Here is an 18466-nt window from a genome sequence, read left to right as displayed (position 1 = left end):
TATTAATAAATTAATTAATGAGTTTCCAAAATAAATTTAAAAACATGAGCCCTTTGATGGTCCTGTTTAACTAATGCCCCCCTCCATCTTTTGACAAATCCTGGCTGCTTACTTGGTATACAGAGGTGATAGACTTGCAGACAGTTTTAAGAAAGGGAAGTGGACTTACATGAAGAGGAGATAAGAAATACGATATTGCGAGAAGAATTTGACAGAGGTCTGAAAGATCTAAGTCGAAACAAGGCCCAGAGAGTAGACGATATTTCGTCAGAACTACTGATGCCCTTGGGAGAGCCAAGATGTATGAGATAGGCGAAATACCCTCAGACTTCAAGAAGAAGGCAATAATTCCAGTTCCAAAGAATGCAGTTGCTGATATTTGTGAACATTACCGAGCTGTCAGTTCCATAAGTCATGGTTGCAAAATACTAACACGAGCCGACCTCGTGGGAGATCAGTTTGGATTCCGAAGAAACATAGAAACACGCTCGGCATTACTGATCCTGCGACCAGAGAGGTTAAGGAAAGGCAAATTTAAGTTAATAGGATTTGTAGGCTTACAGAAAACTTTTGACAACATTTTCTCGAATACTCTTTGAAATTCTGATAATAGCAGGGGTAAAATACGGGGAGCGAAAGGCTATTTACAAATTGCACATAAACCTGACGGCAGAAGTAAGAGTCGACGGGCATGCAAAGGGAAGCAGTGGTAGAGAAGTGAATGAGACAGAGTTGTAGCCTATCCCCAATGTTGTTCAGTCTGTACAAGGAAAAAGGAGTAATGGATACTAAAGAAACATGTGGAGTATTAATTAAGGTTCAGTGAAAAGAAATAGAAACTTTGAGGTTTGCCAGTGACATTGTAATTCTGATAGAGACAGCAAAAGATTCGGAAGAACAGTTGAACGGATCGTACATTGTCTAGAAAGGAGGATATTAAATGAACATCGCCTTGCGGGATTAGCCGGGCGGTCTTGGGTGTTGCAGTCAAGGACTGTGTGGCTGGTCCTCCCTCGGGCATGGGTGTGTGTGTTTGTCCTTAGGGTAATTTAGGTTAAGTAGTGTGTAAGCTTAGGGACTGATGACCTTAGCAGTTAAGTCCCATAAGATTTCACACACAACTGAACAAAGATGAACATCAACAAAAGCAAAACAAGAATATGTGATGTAGTCGAACTGAATCAGGTGATGCTGAGGGAGTTAGATTAGGTAGAAGTTGAGTTTTGCATCTAGGCAGTAATATAACTCATGATGGCTGAAGTAGAGAGGATGGCTCTGAGCATTATGGGACTTAACGCCTGAGGTCATCAGTCGCCTAGAACTTAGAACTACTTAAACCTAACTAACCTAAGGACAACACACAGATCCATGCCCGTAGCGGTCGCGCGGTTCCAGACTGAAGCGCGTAGAACCGCTAGGCCATATCGGCCGGCTGAAGTAGAGAGGATATAAAATGGTATTGGCAACAAAACAGTGTATGAAGAAGAGAAATTTCTTAACATCGAATACAGATTTAAGAGTTAGGATGTCTTTCCAGTATGTATTTGTCTGGAGTGTAGCCATCTATGCCGGCCGTTGTGGCCGAGTCGTTCTAGGCGCTTCAGGCCGGAGCCACGCTGCTGCTACGGTCGCAGGTTCGAATCCTGCCTCGGGCATGGATGTGTGTGATAGGATGGTTAGGTTTAAGTAGTTCTAAGTCTAGGTGACTGATGACTTCAGATGTTAAGTCCCATAGTGCTTGGAGCCATTTGATTTTGTAGCCATCTATGGAAGAAATGTGATGCCACAGAAGAATGTTGAAGATTAGATGGGTGAATCACGTAACTAATGAGGTACTGAATAGAATTTGGGAGACAAGAAATTTGTTGTACAAATTGACCTAAAGAAGGTATCGGTTCATAGGAGACATTCTGAGACGTTAAGGGATCACCGACTTACTATTGGAGGGAAGTATGGGGAGAGAGGGGGGGTTAAAATGGTCAGATTCGGAAGAATATGTAAGCTGAAATAGTTATTCGCGGACGAAGAGGCTCGCACAGGATAGAGCAACATGGAGATCTACATCAAATCAGTCATTGAACTGAGGACCACAACAACAAAATTTGCATGAGAGGGAGAGGAAGCTTCAAATCCTTCAAAATTTAAAAATTTTTTCGAAGTGTTAGCTATATTTTATTGGAATTACGTGAAGTGGACGATACTCAATATATTGAGAAAGTACATTTTAAATGGAAGAATCTTAATATTATGTGATTTTGATCAGTTAATTTGGAAACCCCAAACTATGATGAGTAACGAAACGATAATCAGTTAATTGTAAACCTGCGAATAGGAGCTCAAAGGCGTAGGAGATAAACGTTTTTGTCAGTTAGACATTTCCTAAAATTCAATTGAGACACGGTAACAATCACGCCAAATAAAAAACTGTGGAATACAAAAAAAAGTTTTCTGAAATACAAAATTCATAAATGGAAGTAGCGTTGACTCTTTCACATAATTTACATTAGTTTCAGTGTCATAGCAACTGGTTACATGAGAAGGACACAAAGCCTTGCACGGTTCTTTCAGTCCTCTTGACGCAGGTTATATCGCAGGTAGCATAACATTGACCGAAGGTACCTGGTACAGAACACTACGTCATATTCTTGTCTGAACGGCTCCGTATACATCAAAGTAAATCCGGTGGCCTTCATACGTGTCGCGCATAATAGTTGCCCTTGTGTTAAGGTTGCGTTTTCGTCCCTGCAACAGTTAATGTGAGTAGAGATCTTCAGTATATTTACTGAATGCTTACTGTGTGAATTTGTCAGAAAACATTACAGATGTACATTCGATGGAAGTAGTATGGAATTTCGAAAATATGTGAATGTCGTTATGTGTACTGGACAATTATGGGGCTAGAGGGAAGACACAGTCACTACTAGCTAGGATGACATCCACAGCATCATTCCGTGGCTGGTGAGAAGGCTCCAGAATGGAGGAAACATTAAAAGCAATAGGAGAAATGTCCTATAATCCAGCGCTGGTCCTTTTTTGTTTTTCTTTTTAAGTGGCCAAAGACATGCGGCTAATGTAGTGCCCTTGTGACATTCTTAATCACACATTTTCCTTATGATTGTGTATTATTAGATTTTAATGGTCACACGTTAGGCGACCCGTAATACGCATTCCCATCAAACAAACGTGACTCGTGGCTGGTCGAACGTGGCGTCCTTAGCACCATCTCTACGTTTACATGCAACACAATTTGCGGAAGACGAAGATCTAACTTCGGAAAATACGAATGGCGTTTGTAAATCAGCACAACAGAATAACGTTATCACTTCCTTTGTAATATTTTTAATACAGTGAGGCCACGATTTCCTAATAGGTGTCAATGAACTTCTAAGGAAGAAGAAGAGGGGACTGTTCACGAAAATATATTTTCAAAATTGTCCATGCCATTTAATACATGCTGCACTATTTAATTACCCACTGAAATCATGCATCTTCTGGAAAATATATGGAAAGGTAATTGGTGAACATTATAACACTCAAAAAATTTAAAGATACCTCAGCGCTAACCACAATTCCAGAATGGGTATAGGAATGTTAACAGGTCCAATCAAAAGTGGAACTAGGAAACTGGTTTACGGAAACCAAGTTCGGAGCCCCATGTAAGCATAGTTCATGATTAAATTCACTAACGTAAGCTAATGTTCCGTTGATTAATGGTTCGTGATTTAGCTTAGAAGGAGCATCTCGCCGTTTTTTCTGCTGGGCCATGTTACAAGACTCTCAGTATTGATGTAGAACAGTGTTCTCTTATGTCGCAGACTACCTTTAGTAGGATGCCCATCACTGCTTACAGTTGATCACTGATGTCTTGCGGCCAGTGTGGCCGAACGGTTCTAGGCGCTTCAGTATGTAACCGTGCGACCGGTACGGTCGCAGGTTGGAATCCTGCCTCGGGCATGGATGTGTGTGATGTCGTTAGGTTAGTTAGGTCTAAGTAGTTCTACGTTCTAGGGGACTGATGACCTCAGATGTTAAGTCCCATAGTGCTCAGAGCCATCTGAACCATTTCAACTGATGTCTTACAAGGCATTTAGCACCTGCAAACTGGTACATTTGAAAGGGATTTTGATTCTGATGGTTAATAGTGGACGCCATGCAGGTCTGCCTCGTTACACAGGTGTCTGTAACATGAAGATTCAAGTGTTTACAGTCGCCAGCTCACCCACTACAGAAATGCTATCGAGCTTGAATGGAGCTTTTTGGATCGAAGTATGGTCCAAAGGATTGCAGCCCAAGCATCAGCACACTGGACTATTGATGATCTGCTGAAACAGCTGGCCATGTTGCAAAGACTGATACTCCACACGAATAACCACTGTCCACCCTTTGTTACCAACAGTGCGTACATTACGTTTTTATGTTTTCCATCCTTCTGACAGACATATTAAATGCCATTAACAGTTAGTGGCCATTCTTTTTCAGCCTAGCTTGTGTTGGGGAATAACAAAGAGCGTGTGTGCAGGCTCTAACAATATACCGTCTATTGGCGTATTATAGTGAACTGTAGACGGTGATGCCCAGTAAAGCATATACGTGTTTGTGTGTGTGTGTTTGTGTGTGTGTGTGTGTGTGTGTGTGTGTGTGTGATGTAACTGTAACTGTAATGGGTGCTGTGAATATGGTGAATATGGTGTATGTGCTAAAGTAACTGTATTGAATTCCTTCAAACAAAAGTGAGATGCAACATTTCGGTGCCGAAACTTGGGATGATATGAAGAGATTAATTACTACAACACATTCAAGAGGATAAGACATCGAGCAAGAATTTTTTTTCTCTTTATTGAGTTTCGACTCGCCCCGAAGGAGGCGGGCTGGCACCAGCTTAGTACGCCGCTCTTCAGCCTACGGAATTGTAAAAACAGAAGAAGATAATAAACAATAAAAACAGGCGATAAAAACTGAGACCTAAATTGTAAAATGGCGGAAAATTGTGGAATAAAAACATAAAACAATGGGTTGGCGATGCTAATCAAATACACAGAAAGAAGACAGGTAAAATAGTAGACAGACAATTAAAAAACACGGCGACAGTCTGGTTTCTGTTCGCAAGAGATATAAAAAATCACTTCCAGCGACAGTATGATTTCTGTTCACAACACTTCGGAAAAGACGCACAACACTTAACACTCACTTAAAACACTGCACTAAAATGCTGGCACGAAGATGACACACCACAGCCAAGGACAGATGGGGGGACCTGGACAGATGAGGGGGAAAAAAGGGGGAAGGAGAGGAGCCAACGGAGGAGAGGACTCATAAGGGGGCGCAGGGCAGACGCGAGAGGGAATGGGGAAAGGCAGAGGAGGGAGATGCAAAAGGACTCAGGGGAGAGAAGGGAGGCAGAGAGAGGGTAGCTGGGGAAAAAGCAGGATGGAAGGTGAGTGAGAGGGAGCCCACGTTAAGGACAGAGGAGGGGGGGAGGTAAGGATCAGAGTTGATAGGAGGAATAAATCCGGAAGGGGGAGATGATGAAAGCCACCTTGCGAAAGGAGATGAAGGGGGTAGATGTGGAGGGTAGGGGGGGACACAATGGTGAAGGCGCAGCAGAGGGCAGGGGTCCGAGAGGAGAGGAGCAACCAGGTGATGATGGGGATCAAGTTGGTGGGAGGTGTAGAGGATGCGGATACCTTTGAGGAAAGGAGCAGATGGTGGAAAAGAATAAGGTCATAGGGAATCCGCGTGGGGCACGGGAGGCGTATACGGAAGGCGAGGTGGAGTGCACGGCACTCGAGGAGTGACTTATCGAATTTCGGGTGGGGCAGATATCTAGGTGGGACTTGCATAACAGAAGATGGGATGGATTAAGGATTTGTAGGTGTGGAGGATAGTAGAGGAGTTCAACCCCCATGTCCAGCTAGAGAGGAGTATGAGGAGTTGGAGGTGGTTGTGGGCTTTGGATTGGATAGAGTGGAGATGAGGGATCCAGGTGAGGTGACAGTCAATGGTGAGGCCAAGGAAGGTGAGGGTGGGGGAGAAGCAGACATGATAGGCGCAGATGGTAAGGGAGAAATCAAGGAGCTGGAAGGAGCGAGTGGTACGACCTACGATGATTGCCTGGGTCTTGGAAGGATTGATTTTCAGAAGCCACTGGCTACACCATGCGGCAAAAAGGTTAAGGTGATTCTGGAGAAGGTGTTGGGACCGCTGAAGGATAGGAGCAAGAGCAATATCATTGGCATACTGCAGGAGGTGTACTGAAGGGGCGGGGGGGGGGGGGGGTTGGGGCATATCTGTCGTGTACAGGTAGAGGAGAGAGGAGAGGACAGAGCCCTTGGGCACACATGCAGAGGGGTAGAAGGTGTGGGAATCGGCGTTATGGATGGTAACATAGGAGGGGTGACAGGAGAAGAAGGAGGCAGACAGGAGATCGGGATGCTGAACATGGTCATAGGTTTTTCCGAGGTCGAGGGAGACCAAAATGGTGGAGCGATGGTAGTTAAGCTGGAGGGAGAGGAGATGAGTGACGCATAGGATTTGGTCATCGGTAGAGAAGGAAAGTCGAAAGACACATTGGGTGTTGGGGTGGAGGTGGTGTCAGTGGAGGTGGTGATGATTGTGCTGGGTAAGGATTGAGTCCAAGAGCTTGCTGAACACCTAGGTGAGACATATAGGGCGATATGAAGAGGCATCAGATGGAGGCTTGTTGGATTTGGAGAACATCAGGATACAGGAGCTTTTCCACAGGTCGGGGCAGAAGCCGGTGGCAAGGATTACATTATAGAAAGTGGCAAGGACTGCAGGGAAGAAGGGAGGGCAGTGTTTGAGGTGGAAGTAGGAAACGCGGTCGTGGTTGGGAGCAGTTTTGCGCTTAGTGCGGAGTATGAGTCTGATGTCCTGTGAAGTGATGGGAGTGTTAAGATGGTGCTGTGTGGCCCAAGTACTGGAAGCTAGCAGCATGGGGAGGAACATTGGTATCCATCCAGTCGATGACGTCAGGTAAGGGGGAATCAAGTTGAGGATCATCTGGGATGGAAAAAATATCGGATAGGTGGGAGGCAAAGTGGTTGGCCTTATTGAGGTTGTCAGGAAAGAGACAGTCATCAAGGAGGAGAGGGTACTGGGAGGTAACGTGGTTCCCAGTAAGGCGGTGGAAAGCAGATCCCAATACTGGGAAAAGTTTATTGGGAGCGTGGTGTTGAGTTGCGTACATGTCTGTCGCCAAGCACGGCGTTTCTTCGCAGTAAGCATGTTGCGGATGAGTCGTTGTAATTGCCGGTGGCGGGTGAGTGCGTCCCCGTCACGAGTGCGGAGAAAAACGCAGTAGAGACGGCGGGCTTCACGAAGGAGAAGGACGGCCTGTGGGGGCGACGAAGAAGATTTCGAGCGACTTAAATCTCGAATTTAGAACAGGTCATACCACGTCCAGCTCATTCAAATTAGTCGCAGCATTGCTGTACTGCGTTCGTACTGATATTACTGATAGACTCTTTTTGTTTATGATGTAATTTGACGCAGGCATTTTAGTGACAGAGCAATATTGTAAAGTTGGCATATTATCGCATAGTAGAAAGAGACGACAACGAACAAATCTTCACTCGAATACTACGCATTTCCTGAGCCAGATAAACACGTTTGACCTTTTCATACCGGCAGGGGAAATTGGATACTGACAGCTTTGCCTGCAGAGACCCCTCGAAGAGCTGATCACACTCAGTGACTAAGCACAAGATTTGTTGGATGACACTGAATACGAGGCCGACGCAGAAAGTTCTGAAACTGTACCAACAAATGCAAACGCGCTATCCGAAGGCGAAAGTGGTTCTAGGAGGAGCACGTTTAGATGGTAGAAATACAAGTGATACTCATTTTCCAACCTCAAAAGCTCACTATGACGCCTCCACAGATGTGAAGTTACCTAACAGCAAACAGCATTCTAATTTATATGTCTCCATTCTGAGAGCAGTTCATACCTTCCAAGGATGAAAATCCGACATTGTTTATTATTAATTAGCATATATTCCTCTGTGGATATCTAGATGTGTAACATAAGGACTTGGCCGATGGGACTTCTTTCACAACTGACTCATATTAGAAGACGATTCATGATTTCAAATCCAAATAAAGCGATGAGAACAGAATTATCCAAAGGTACCTAGACCGCTAGGAGAACCTTAAAGCTTCTACTGCATGCAGTGCAGAAGCTCTCAATGCCGCGTACAATGACTGCCATAAGCATATTCAAGCACTATGAGCACTGGGAGAGGACGTGGATTCTTTGAGATTGCTCACTGCCAAACATCTACGTGCATTCTCACAGGGTATTTCCAGACACTGGCTTTTCCATGCATGAAGGTGAAAGATCCAAGAAGGAAATCTCACACACCTCGTGGAGCGTCTAAAGAAAGAGGTGGATGGAACACACAACATACGTGAGGATACTGTTCCACCAGGGAATTGTGTAGACTACACGTGACATTCGCGTTTCACGTGAAGGTTAAAACGACGGATGACAAGAAGAAAAACAATAAAATTCAGGAGCCTTCTGTGTGTAATGCAGTGAATGGAAACACTGGGCCAAGACTGACTAAAGGGTGCAAGCTTACAGGCTAGAACAGGGTCGCGAAGAAAACGAACTGCTGCGCCTTATGCCCTAGACGTGGCCACTACTAAGATCAGTGCTTCAAACGGAAAAAGGCATCCTGTATGAAATGTAAGGGCGTGGACCACATTTCCATCCACAACAGCCACATCACGGCAGGGAGCAAGGTTGAAACGACTTCCTCTTTTACATATCTGCAAACTGCTCATGTGAATATCAGAGAAATAACCGGTAAGACCGGTATCGACCGTTCACTGACTGAATAACACAACTTAATTACACTGGAGCCGTAAGTCTGGAGGTAACCACATGTGAGTGAGCCTACAATTCAACCCTCTCAAGGAGGAAGGCTGATTTTGGTATCATGGGACACCACAAACTCCCATATACACGGTCAAGTCACATTGATGTGACTATCTACCAAAAGCCTGAATGACCATCTCTTGCAGTGTGGACGTGCGGGAAGGCAGTGAGGTTTTGGAATTTGCCGACAGGAACGTAGAGCCATTTCGGTGGCCAGCTGCGCTAGGTTTCTCGGTTGGGGTCCATAGCGCGAACAGCCCGATCGAAGCGGCCTTACAGATTCTCGATTGGGTTTTAGTCTGGTAGTTTGGTGGCCAGGGGAGAACGGTCAGCTCGTCCTGGTGCTCCTCACACCGTGAACACACACTGCGAGTTGCGTGACACGTTGCACTGTCCTCCTGGTGGATACAATCGTGCCGACGAAAGACGAACTGCATGTAGGGGTAGACATGGTACCCAACGATAGATGCGTACTTATGTTGATCCATTCTGCCTTGCAGAATGACGAGATCACGCAGGGAATTCCCCAGACCATAACCCTCCCTCCTCCGACCTGGACTTTTCCGACAGTTGTTCCAGGGTGTTTTCTTTCACACGTTTCACGACGCTGGAACATAAAACGTGATTCATCTGCAAAGGCAGCCTGTCGCCACTCAGTGGACGTCCTGTCGCGGTTTTTGCGTGCGAATTCCAGCCTTCGTCGCCGATGAACAGCAGTTAACATTGGTGCATGAACCAGGCACCTGCTTTGGGGGCCAATACGCAGCTACGTTCACTGAAGGCTCGTTGAGGAGACATTGCTTGTAGTCCTTTTAATTAATTTCCTTAATGCGTAATGAAACAATCACAGAACGTGAACGAGTTGGGTCAGGGGTTGGAAGAATTATACCAAAAACTCCGTAATCCCTCATAAAGTCGTTATCAGCGCAGTAACTAATAGTCCGTTTGCCATGCCGTAGTCTAATCCAGTAGAGAGCTACTAGGTAGCAGTAGCAGATTACGAGGACGGTTTCAACAGCCTCCACTTGGTGAACAACCTATAGGAGCTGTCGGCCGCTGCATAAAAAGGCCTTCTGGTCTCTCGGTGCCAGCACCGGCTGACTGCTGGGAGCGCACACAGCCTCTACTGAGTTGCCGGAATCCGTCCTTGATAACATCTGTATCTTCTAAGGCGGGATCAACTTCGTCATCTGGTAAAGATACAGGCAGGTCTACTTCAAACTCTTTCTTAAGTGTGCAGCAACGTATACTTTCAGAATCTACACATTTCCATTGATAATTCACTTTAGTAGCTACTGTACAAATCTTTTCGCCACTATACCACATTTGGATCCTTACACAATGGGCACCTGTTCGGACTGTAATTTGGCATACTACTTCCTGGGCAGTGTTTTCATTACGTGTACATCATGTAAATTGCTAAAGACGACTAAATTAAAACTAGGGGTAGAGCTAATAACTAGGGATAGAGCTAGAAACATCCCCCAGGCTGTGGCTAAGCCATGTCTCCGCAATATCCTTTCTTCCAGGAGTGCTAGTTCTGCAGGTTCGCAGGAGAACTTCTGTGAAGTTTGGCAGTTAGGAGACGAGGTACTGGCGGAATTAAAGCTGTGGGGACAGGGTGTGAGTCGTGCTTGGGTAGCTCAGTCGGTAGAGCTCTTGCCCGCGAAAGGCAAAGGTCCCGAGTTCGAGTCTCGGTCCGGCACACAGTTTTAATCTGCCAGAAAGTTTCAGAGCTAATAATTATATCTTACATAGGATTAGGTGATTAGCCTTTATACAAGGGCAATTCGGAAAGGAAGATAGGTCGCGAAATGGAAACCACAGTGAAACACAGAGATGTGTTCCCCAGAATCTGTAGTATGTCCTTAGGTAGCGTCACGTCGTTCTTCTCTGCCGTGAGCACAGTGAATGCATAAAGATGCCTAGAAAGTAGTGTCTCCTGCGCAGTATGGGTGCCCATCAGGAGCTTTCCCCTGATTTTACGCAACCCCACATAACGTCACTGTTATGCATGTATGCATGTCCTTCTTTAACACAGTTCTGGGCCGCACACTGCAGGGGCAATGAGGACACTCCTGCAGCGGTTTCAGTGGGAAATATTCGATCACGAACTGTACAACCTGGACTTGGTTCCCTCCAATTTTCATTTCTGCTCACATGAACGGCCTTGCCGCAGTGGATACACCGGTTCCCGCGAGATCACCGAAGTTTAGCGCTGTTGGGCGTGGCCAGCACTTGGATGGGTGACCATCCAGCCCCCATGCACTGTTGCCATTTTTCGGGATGCAATCAGCCTCGTGATGGCAATTGAGGAGCTACTCGATCGAATAATAGCGGCTTCGGTCAAGAATACCATCATAACGACTGGGAGAGCGGTGTGCTGACCATGCCCCTCATATCCGCATCCTCCTCGGAGGATGACACGGCGGTCGGATGGTCCCGGTAGGCCACTCGTGGCCTGAAGACGGAGTGCTCACGTGAACAGCTGGCTATAAAGACGATATTTTGGCACAGACAACGAGTTGCAGTCCAGCATAACAAATTGTCGGAAAGTACAGGAGGCTGCCATCGATAAATAGGGTATTGGAAAGTTAGTATAACGCTACGACAAATGTATAAGTCGGAACGGCGACTGTGCAGAGGAGCACCTGGAAGATGTAGTTAACTGTCGGAAATGAAACAGTTTTGATTTTCACTGGGGTTTCTATTTTGCGACAGATCTTTCCTTACTTTCCAAATTGCCCTCAGAAATCCCAATGTCCAATCTAGAAGTTCGAACCTTGCAGCTCTTGGCACCTACAGGCACCATTTTGATGATAATTTCGTGAAAATCAAATATCAATGTTGCTCAGAAACGCTCACATCAGACAGTCTGGTGGGTAAAAGATGGCAACCACTTAGCTAAATGTGTTACAGATGACACAGACACTGAGTGTAAATGACAGTGTTGATTGTAGAGATTGGTGTCACTTGATCGCTCTAGCTGGTCGTGCTTATCACAGACTCTGAGATTCTGAAGCACACGGATCTGGACTGATTCGGTAAAGCCCAGATGAAAATAACTTTCTTTGTAAGTTCACACCTAAATTTGTTATTCCATGTTAAACAACATACCGTGTGTGTAAAGTATCAACAAGGACTGAAATTTCTAAATTTTCTGTGGATGAAGTGATTATTTCTGCTTAAAAGAAGGAGGAATCTATGATGGACTTAATTTGTGTTTTACACCGGATTCTCAACTGACAGTTCCTCGTCAGAAGCAAGCGTTTTTTAAATTTCCTTATCGCCATCATTTTCTAACATGTACACAAACAAAGACTAATGATTCGAATACAAAAGTACGTAGATAATAAATAACACAAACACCATATGCCTATACATGGGTCTCGGACCTGGATGATGCTTTGTCAATCTGACAATATTTCTTTGAGGCCACTGCTCAATACCGTCAAGCGGTGTCTGCCGGTTACTGATGGTATTTACCAACTGCTGTCGCCCTCATGGTGACGGTCTTGTTATGGAGGCCTCATATGAAAGTTGGGCATGTGCAGTCGGATGACAATGTGGATCAGTTGCCTCCAGGAAATATTGTGGAATTTATAAAACGTGATCCGCCGGCAAAACCGGTAGTGTTATATTTAACATATCCACAGGGAAAGCCTGAAGAGTCACAGAATAAACCCTCCGTTTAAGCGCGCCGTTTATTCAGTCTGGAAATATTGGTATGTCAAAGATACAGGAAGTACAGAACACTGTGATATGGTGGTTGGGAAGTGCTGCCATTTTGGGATGCGAACTGATCAGTCTTAGTCCGAAATATACTATTCTTGTGGTGTGACTATGCCTGTCACGGTTGGCTGCACATTTTTTTTTTCTATATCTCAGTCAAAAAGACGATTTACCATGAACTGTGACGGTCCTATTACAGCTCAAGATACACTTGATGTTACTTCCACTTCTCTCAGTGCGTGGCCATTGATAAAGACGTACTGCGCTCCATTTACTAGCAAGGATTCAGTCCTGTTACATGCCTACACATCTGATTCACAACAACGTATTTTGTTTATCTGACAGTATTAAATAACTTTATCAAAGATTTTGTGATTCTAGTGCACGAAGTATCAGTGTCTGAAGAATCGAATAGGTTTTACATGTACCATAATGTGTTGTCTTTTTAAAACCCATTTTTTACTCTGAATTTACTGTTGCTGTATGCAGGTTGAACTGCAGTGTACCTAACGCTCTGACATCTGTCGTGATAATTTTATTGCCTGCCTTCATATCCGTAATAAACAATTTTTCTTTTTCAGGGAGATTCAGGAGGTCCCCTCATAGCAAATGGCCAGCAGATCGGAATAGTCTCATGGTCTGAGAAACCCTGCGCCTCCGAAGGTTTGCCTGGAGTCTTCACAGAAGTTTCGTACTTCATCGATTGGATCAGCGAGCATATATCCACCAAGTAACAGTCATAGTCGATAAACATATCGAAGTTTATGTTCGATACCCGCTGATTTAATGGCCGCACGACTCCAATAACGCCAGAGAGAAACACGGTGTTACAGATAGTACAACATGGTGGAAGACATTATCCAAGTGTGCATCACTGCACAACCCTCTCAGTCCAGAAAATTTCGAGACGGGATTAATAATAATAATAATAATAATAATAATAATAATAATAAAAGAGAGAAAAATTTTAAGATGGTGGTTTTAATTTCAGCTGTGCTACGTAGTTCCTCCTCACTTGAGTCCGACACATACAACGTTTGTACAACTGTGTAAAGTAGTTAGAAAAGTCTTTCTTTGGAATGTCGTACAACTCGCGCGTCGCACTGGCTTGAAAGCCGGTTATGTAGTCAAAGCGTTGACCCTTAGTGTGAATTTCTGCACTTTGTCATACTGCAGTAGCTTCGCATTGATAACACCAAATCTCGTCACAGACCATGATTTTTTCTATAAAAGAACTGGCTGAGTTTTGCATTTCAATCAGTTCGCAGCCTTTGTCTTTGTTCGGGTATCAAGGTGTGTCGCATAATTCTTCCTAACATTTTTCTCTTCCTCCAAACATCCTGAAGAAATTCTTGACGACTTGATTTAGAGCTCTTGTTGCACTGTGATTTGTGACACAATAACGTTGACACACTACGGTCACACGTCCACCACCTAACACTACCTGCACACAGCTAACCCGCATAATCCTAATTTCCGTCTGTTTACAGTTGGCAGTTCATACTTATACGACGGGAATAAATCCGTATCGAAACTTTTAGGATGGACGGTGTAGGTGACACATGAGAACTATTTATACTGTGATATTCAATTTTCCAAACGTTCAAACAATATTCAGAGGTTAATACATGCCTACTTCTTTCAGTTTTATGTAATTCGCTACGCTCCGCATCCACATTTATGCGATTTAGAAAAGTACGTCGGGTGTAACCATGGTATTTGCTAATAATAGGCTACGCTTCCTAAGTTCTCCTTTTATTGTGTCGACAACACAACAAGTGTTTTCTTTATATTGTGCAGTTTACCGTACAATACCTGATATGGATTGCAGACACTTGAGAATGGCTACACAGCTCAAACAACGTAGTTGTGAACATTATGATTTAAAGAATGATAATAGCCTTACGAGTAACTGATATAAGTTAAGTAATTTATCATGGTTGTGAACACCATTGCAACTAAAATACTATAAGTATGGTACCTAGCGATCGCGTTGGAGATAGAAAAAATATTCTCTTCCCATCGTAAGACGATCGTCTTAGTTGTTCAGATGGTCAGCAAAACTACTATCGATATGGGGTGGAGCACAGATGTGAAATCACCAAAAACAAGACGTGCTGTCTCCAGCACACCTCGAACAGACATCAAGTAACGTACCCAGTCAGTCCCTCTGATCAGACATGATGCTTTTAATAAATCTTGTACTATTTCGGCCTACAAGCTAGACAGAGAATCATTGCTGGTGAACTTATACGATTGCCGTGTATGATTAGATGACAACTTCCTCCTGTTCAAAACTTCGCCGCGGCTGAAATAGGCGGCATCACTATATAACACAAACTACAGAAAGTTGTGCACTGCAGCAGTGTGATACGCAACACTGACAGAAATGCACTCCGGGTTTCAAAGTATTTGGCACGACAGATTGTTCACATTGTTTATGATAGGAGTGGAAGTGATGGTCCCCTAGTACTGTCAGCGCTGTATTCGTAGCAGCGTAAATTTCACCGGTAATGAGTTGGTCTCTTTGTGATGAATCTGGTGCCAGACGATCCGGTGAAGTACACTAAGTTAAGGAATTTCGCTACCTTGGAAGCAAAATCATCCTTGACAGTTGAAACAAAGACATAAACAGCAGACCAGCACAGGGACAGAGTGTATTCCTGGCCAAGAGAAGTCTACTGATATCAAACATAGGCCTTAATTTGGGAAAGAAATTTGTGAGAATGCACGTTTGCAGCCCAGCATTGTGTGGTAGTAAGTCATGGACAGTGGGAAAACCGGAACAAAAGTGAAGCGCCTGAGAAGTGGTGGTACAGAAGAATGTTCAGAATTAGTTATTAGATAAAGAATGATAGAGCTCTCCTCAGAATCGGTGAAGAAAGGAATATATTGAAAACTCTGACAAGAACAAGGGACACGACGATAGTCACGCGTTGCACCTCAATTTTTATCTTAGTTTAAGATTTTTGTTCGTATCTTTTAACCTTCATAGGGCTCAAGGCAAGGAGAGTAATCGCTAATTACTGAACACGTGGTCGATGTCTGACAAAAACTGACAGTATCACTGATCGGAAAACAGTGACCGAATCATTTATAACGTCTCTTTCATGGAATAGCAGCAAGACACATTAAAGCGATCGGCTATTGATCTCAGGGACACTGATTGCTCATGAGCAAGTATAAATTATCGACTGAACGCAATACGTGTCTGGTCACTGCGCTGCTTCACAATGATCTGACGACTCCGCAGTATCCTATGGTAAAAAACATGTAAATTATCCAAAATAAAATCAAAATAAATTTTAAATAATTACAGAAGTCCTTAACAGATACAACATTTCGTTACTCTAAAAGTTTAACAAAGAAGGTCTGCATGCTAAGACAGACTACAAGAGAAGGTAAAGTAAAAGAGAGAGAGAGGAGCTCGCCTTCATAAAAAGGGGTAGAGACAGAGAAGAGAGAGAGAGAGGGAACACATTCCCCTACTCTGTTCTGCTTCAGCAATAAGCCATTTCAATAACGCTGATCGTCGGTAAGTCTCAATTACAGCGTCGCAGAATACAGATATTATAAAAAGCAGACCAGCACAGGGACAGAGTGTATTCCTGGCTAAGAGAAGTCTACTGATATCAAACATAGGCCTCAATCTGAGGAACAAATTTCAGAGAATGTACGGTTGGAGCACATCACTTTATGGTAGTGAATCACGGATGGAGGGAAAACCGGAATACAAGACAACTGAAGTGTCTGAGAGATCCTGCTGCAGAAGTACTCAGAACACTATGTGGACGGATATGATAAAGAATGAGGGGGTTCTCAACGGAATGGGCAAACGTTGGGGCCGAGCGGTTCTAGGTGCTTCAGTCTGGAACCGCGCAACTGCTACGGTCGCAGGTTCGAATCCTGCCGTGGGCATGGATGTGTGTGACTTCCTTAGGTTAGTTAGGTTTAAGTAGTTCTAAGGAACTGATGACCTCAGATGTCAAGTCCCAGAGTGCTCTGAGCCATTTGAACCATTTGAAAACACTGGCAAGAAGAAGGGACAGGATAGTAAAGCATGTGTTACACAATATCTGGGAATAGCCTATAGTGTACTAGAGGCAGCTGTGAAGGGTAAAAACTGTAGAGGAAGACGGAGAGGATATAAGTATTACTTTGCGATGAAGAGGCCAGCACAGAAGAGGAATTCGTGGTGAGCCACATCAAACCAACCAGAAAACTGATGACTAACAAAAAAAACAACAACAACAACATTAGTTCTGTAGTACTGAGGTCTGGGCTGGAAGACATGTACTTGCGCCACAGGAGTGAACCAATAGTCGCTCAACCAACAGCTAACGTCTGTCCAGCTGGCTGCAACACTTGCTGGCAGTCTACTTTGCTGGCGTCTGCACTCAGCGCCAGGCCCTGTGGCTGTGTTGTGTGAGCCACAGCGCAGATTTCAGCAGCATCTACAGGAATCTTGCAGACGCAACCCCTCTTCGACGAATGATGATTTCAGTATCGCTGATCGTCAATAAATCTCTACTACGATGCCACAGAATATTACTATTATGTATAGTGTCGTTGCTTCGGACTAGACACGACGCATTCATACTGATTCGCCTCGATGGGTAATGAATCCACCACATTCCGGGCGGATGCACAACTACGTTCGACCTCCTGTGGCAATCTCAAAGTAGCGAGCATGGAGGACAAGGACTGGGACAGCAAATAGGTGGCGCTAGGTGGGACTGTTGTTCGGCAGGTAGGCGTGCCGAGATGTTGTTGTTGTGGTCTTCAGTCCTGAGACTGGTTTGATGCAGCTCTCCATGCTACTCTATCCTGTGCAAGCTTCTTCATCTCCCAGTACCTGCTGCAGCCTACATTCTTCTGAATCTGCTTAGTGTATTCACCTCTTGGTCTCCCTCTACGATTTTTACCCTCCACGCTGTCCTCCAGTACCAAATTGGTGATCCCTTGATACCTCAGAGCATGTCCTACCAACCGATCCCTTCTTCTAGTCAAGTTGTGCCACAAATTCCTCTTCTCCCCAATTCTGTTCAATACCTCCTCATTAGTTATGTTAGACCGCGCTATTGTTGTAGACACTGTGCTCAGCTGGCGCAGTGACTAATGCAACTGCATAGTAACCAGGAGATCCGGCGGTCCAATTCCAGTCCGGTACGCGTTTTCTCTCGTCGCCGCTGATTCCTCAGAAATTCCCGATGTGGCATAAATCAGTAGTTCCTCTCCTTTCCTTTCTCGACCCTCCATTTCCAATTTACTTAACCAATATTATCATACACAAAGTCTGTTACAGAAAAATGACATATGTAACTAGACTGGTTCTTTTCAAATATTAACAAAAATATACAGGTCCTCGAATAAGTAAAACTTCATCGTCCCCTCGAAGGTTTGAAGCTATTCTACTACACGAATAGACTTCAGGGCTTCGGCAAAATAACGCCATCTGTGAGACTACCTTGTCAACATAAACTTGCTGGCATAAATGAAACTAACTGAGGGTGAACTTATATTTTGGCTAACAGGTGGCGTTACTTCCGTACTTGAGCCAAGCTCATAACAGTGTTTTGCCAAATCTGGGCAAAATTGGGTCTTGTCGGGGTGTCGGGACAAGAGGATCCATAACGGTGACGGTCCCATTATATCCTGACGGATGGCAACCCTATGCAAGCGACGTGATTTTGACAGTTGTTGTTTGTCGCCGTGCCAGCGTGGCCGTTAACATGCTTGGTGTCCTTCTGAATAATATCGAGCGAATTTACTACAGTCAAAAAGTATTCCACGGTGTCTTCCGGTGCATGAAACAATTTTTTCACGAATTCTGTT

At 44.4% G+C, this 18466-nt stretch overlaps 1 protein-coding gene across 1 annotated transcript in view; it reads left to right on the top strand.

The window, feature by feature from the left end:
* LOC126188648 (brachyurin-like) overlaps nt 1-13365 on the top strand; it is a 110961-nt gene extending 97596 nt beyond the window's left edge. The window contains exon 7 of the mRNA XM_049930250.1: nt 13213-13365. Coding sequence (XP_049786207.1) covers nt 13213-13365 — 153 coding nt within the window. The remainder of the gene's footprint in view (nt 1-13212) is intronic.
* Nucleotides 13366-18466: the final 5101 nt, after the last annotated feature.

The sequence above is a fragment of the Schistocerca cancellata genome, chromosome 5 (assembly GCF_023864275.1).
Source record: "Schistocerca cancellata isolate TAMUIC-IGC-003103 chromosome 5, iqSchCanc2.1, whole genome shotgun sequence".
NCBI classification, from domain to species: Eukaryota; Metazoa; Arthropoda; class Insecta; order Orthoptera; family Acrididae; genus Schistocerca; species Schistocerca cancellata.
Note: the sequence above shows the minus strand (reverse complement) of the source record. Positions and strands in the feature narration are given on the sequence as shown.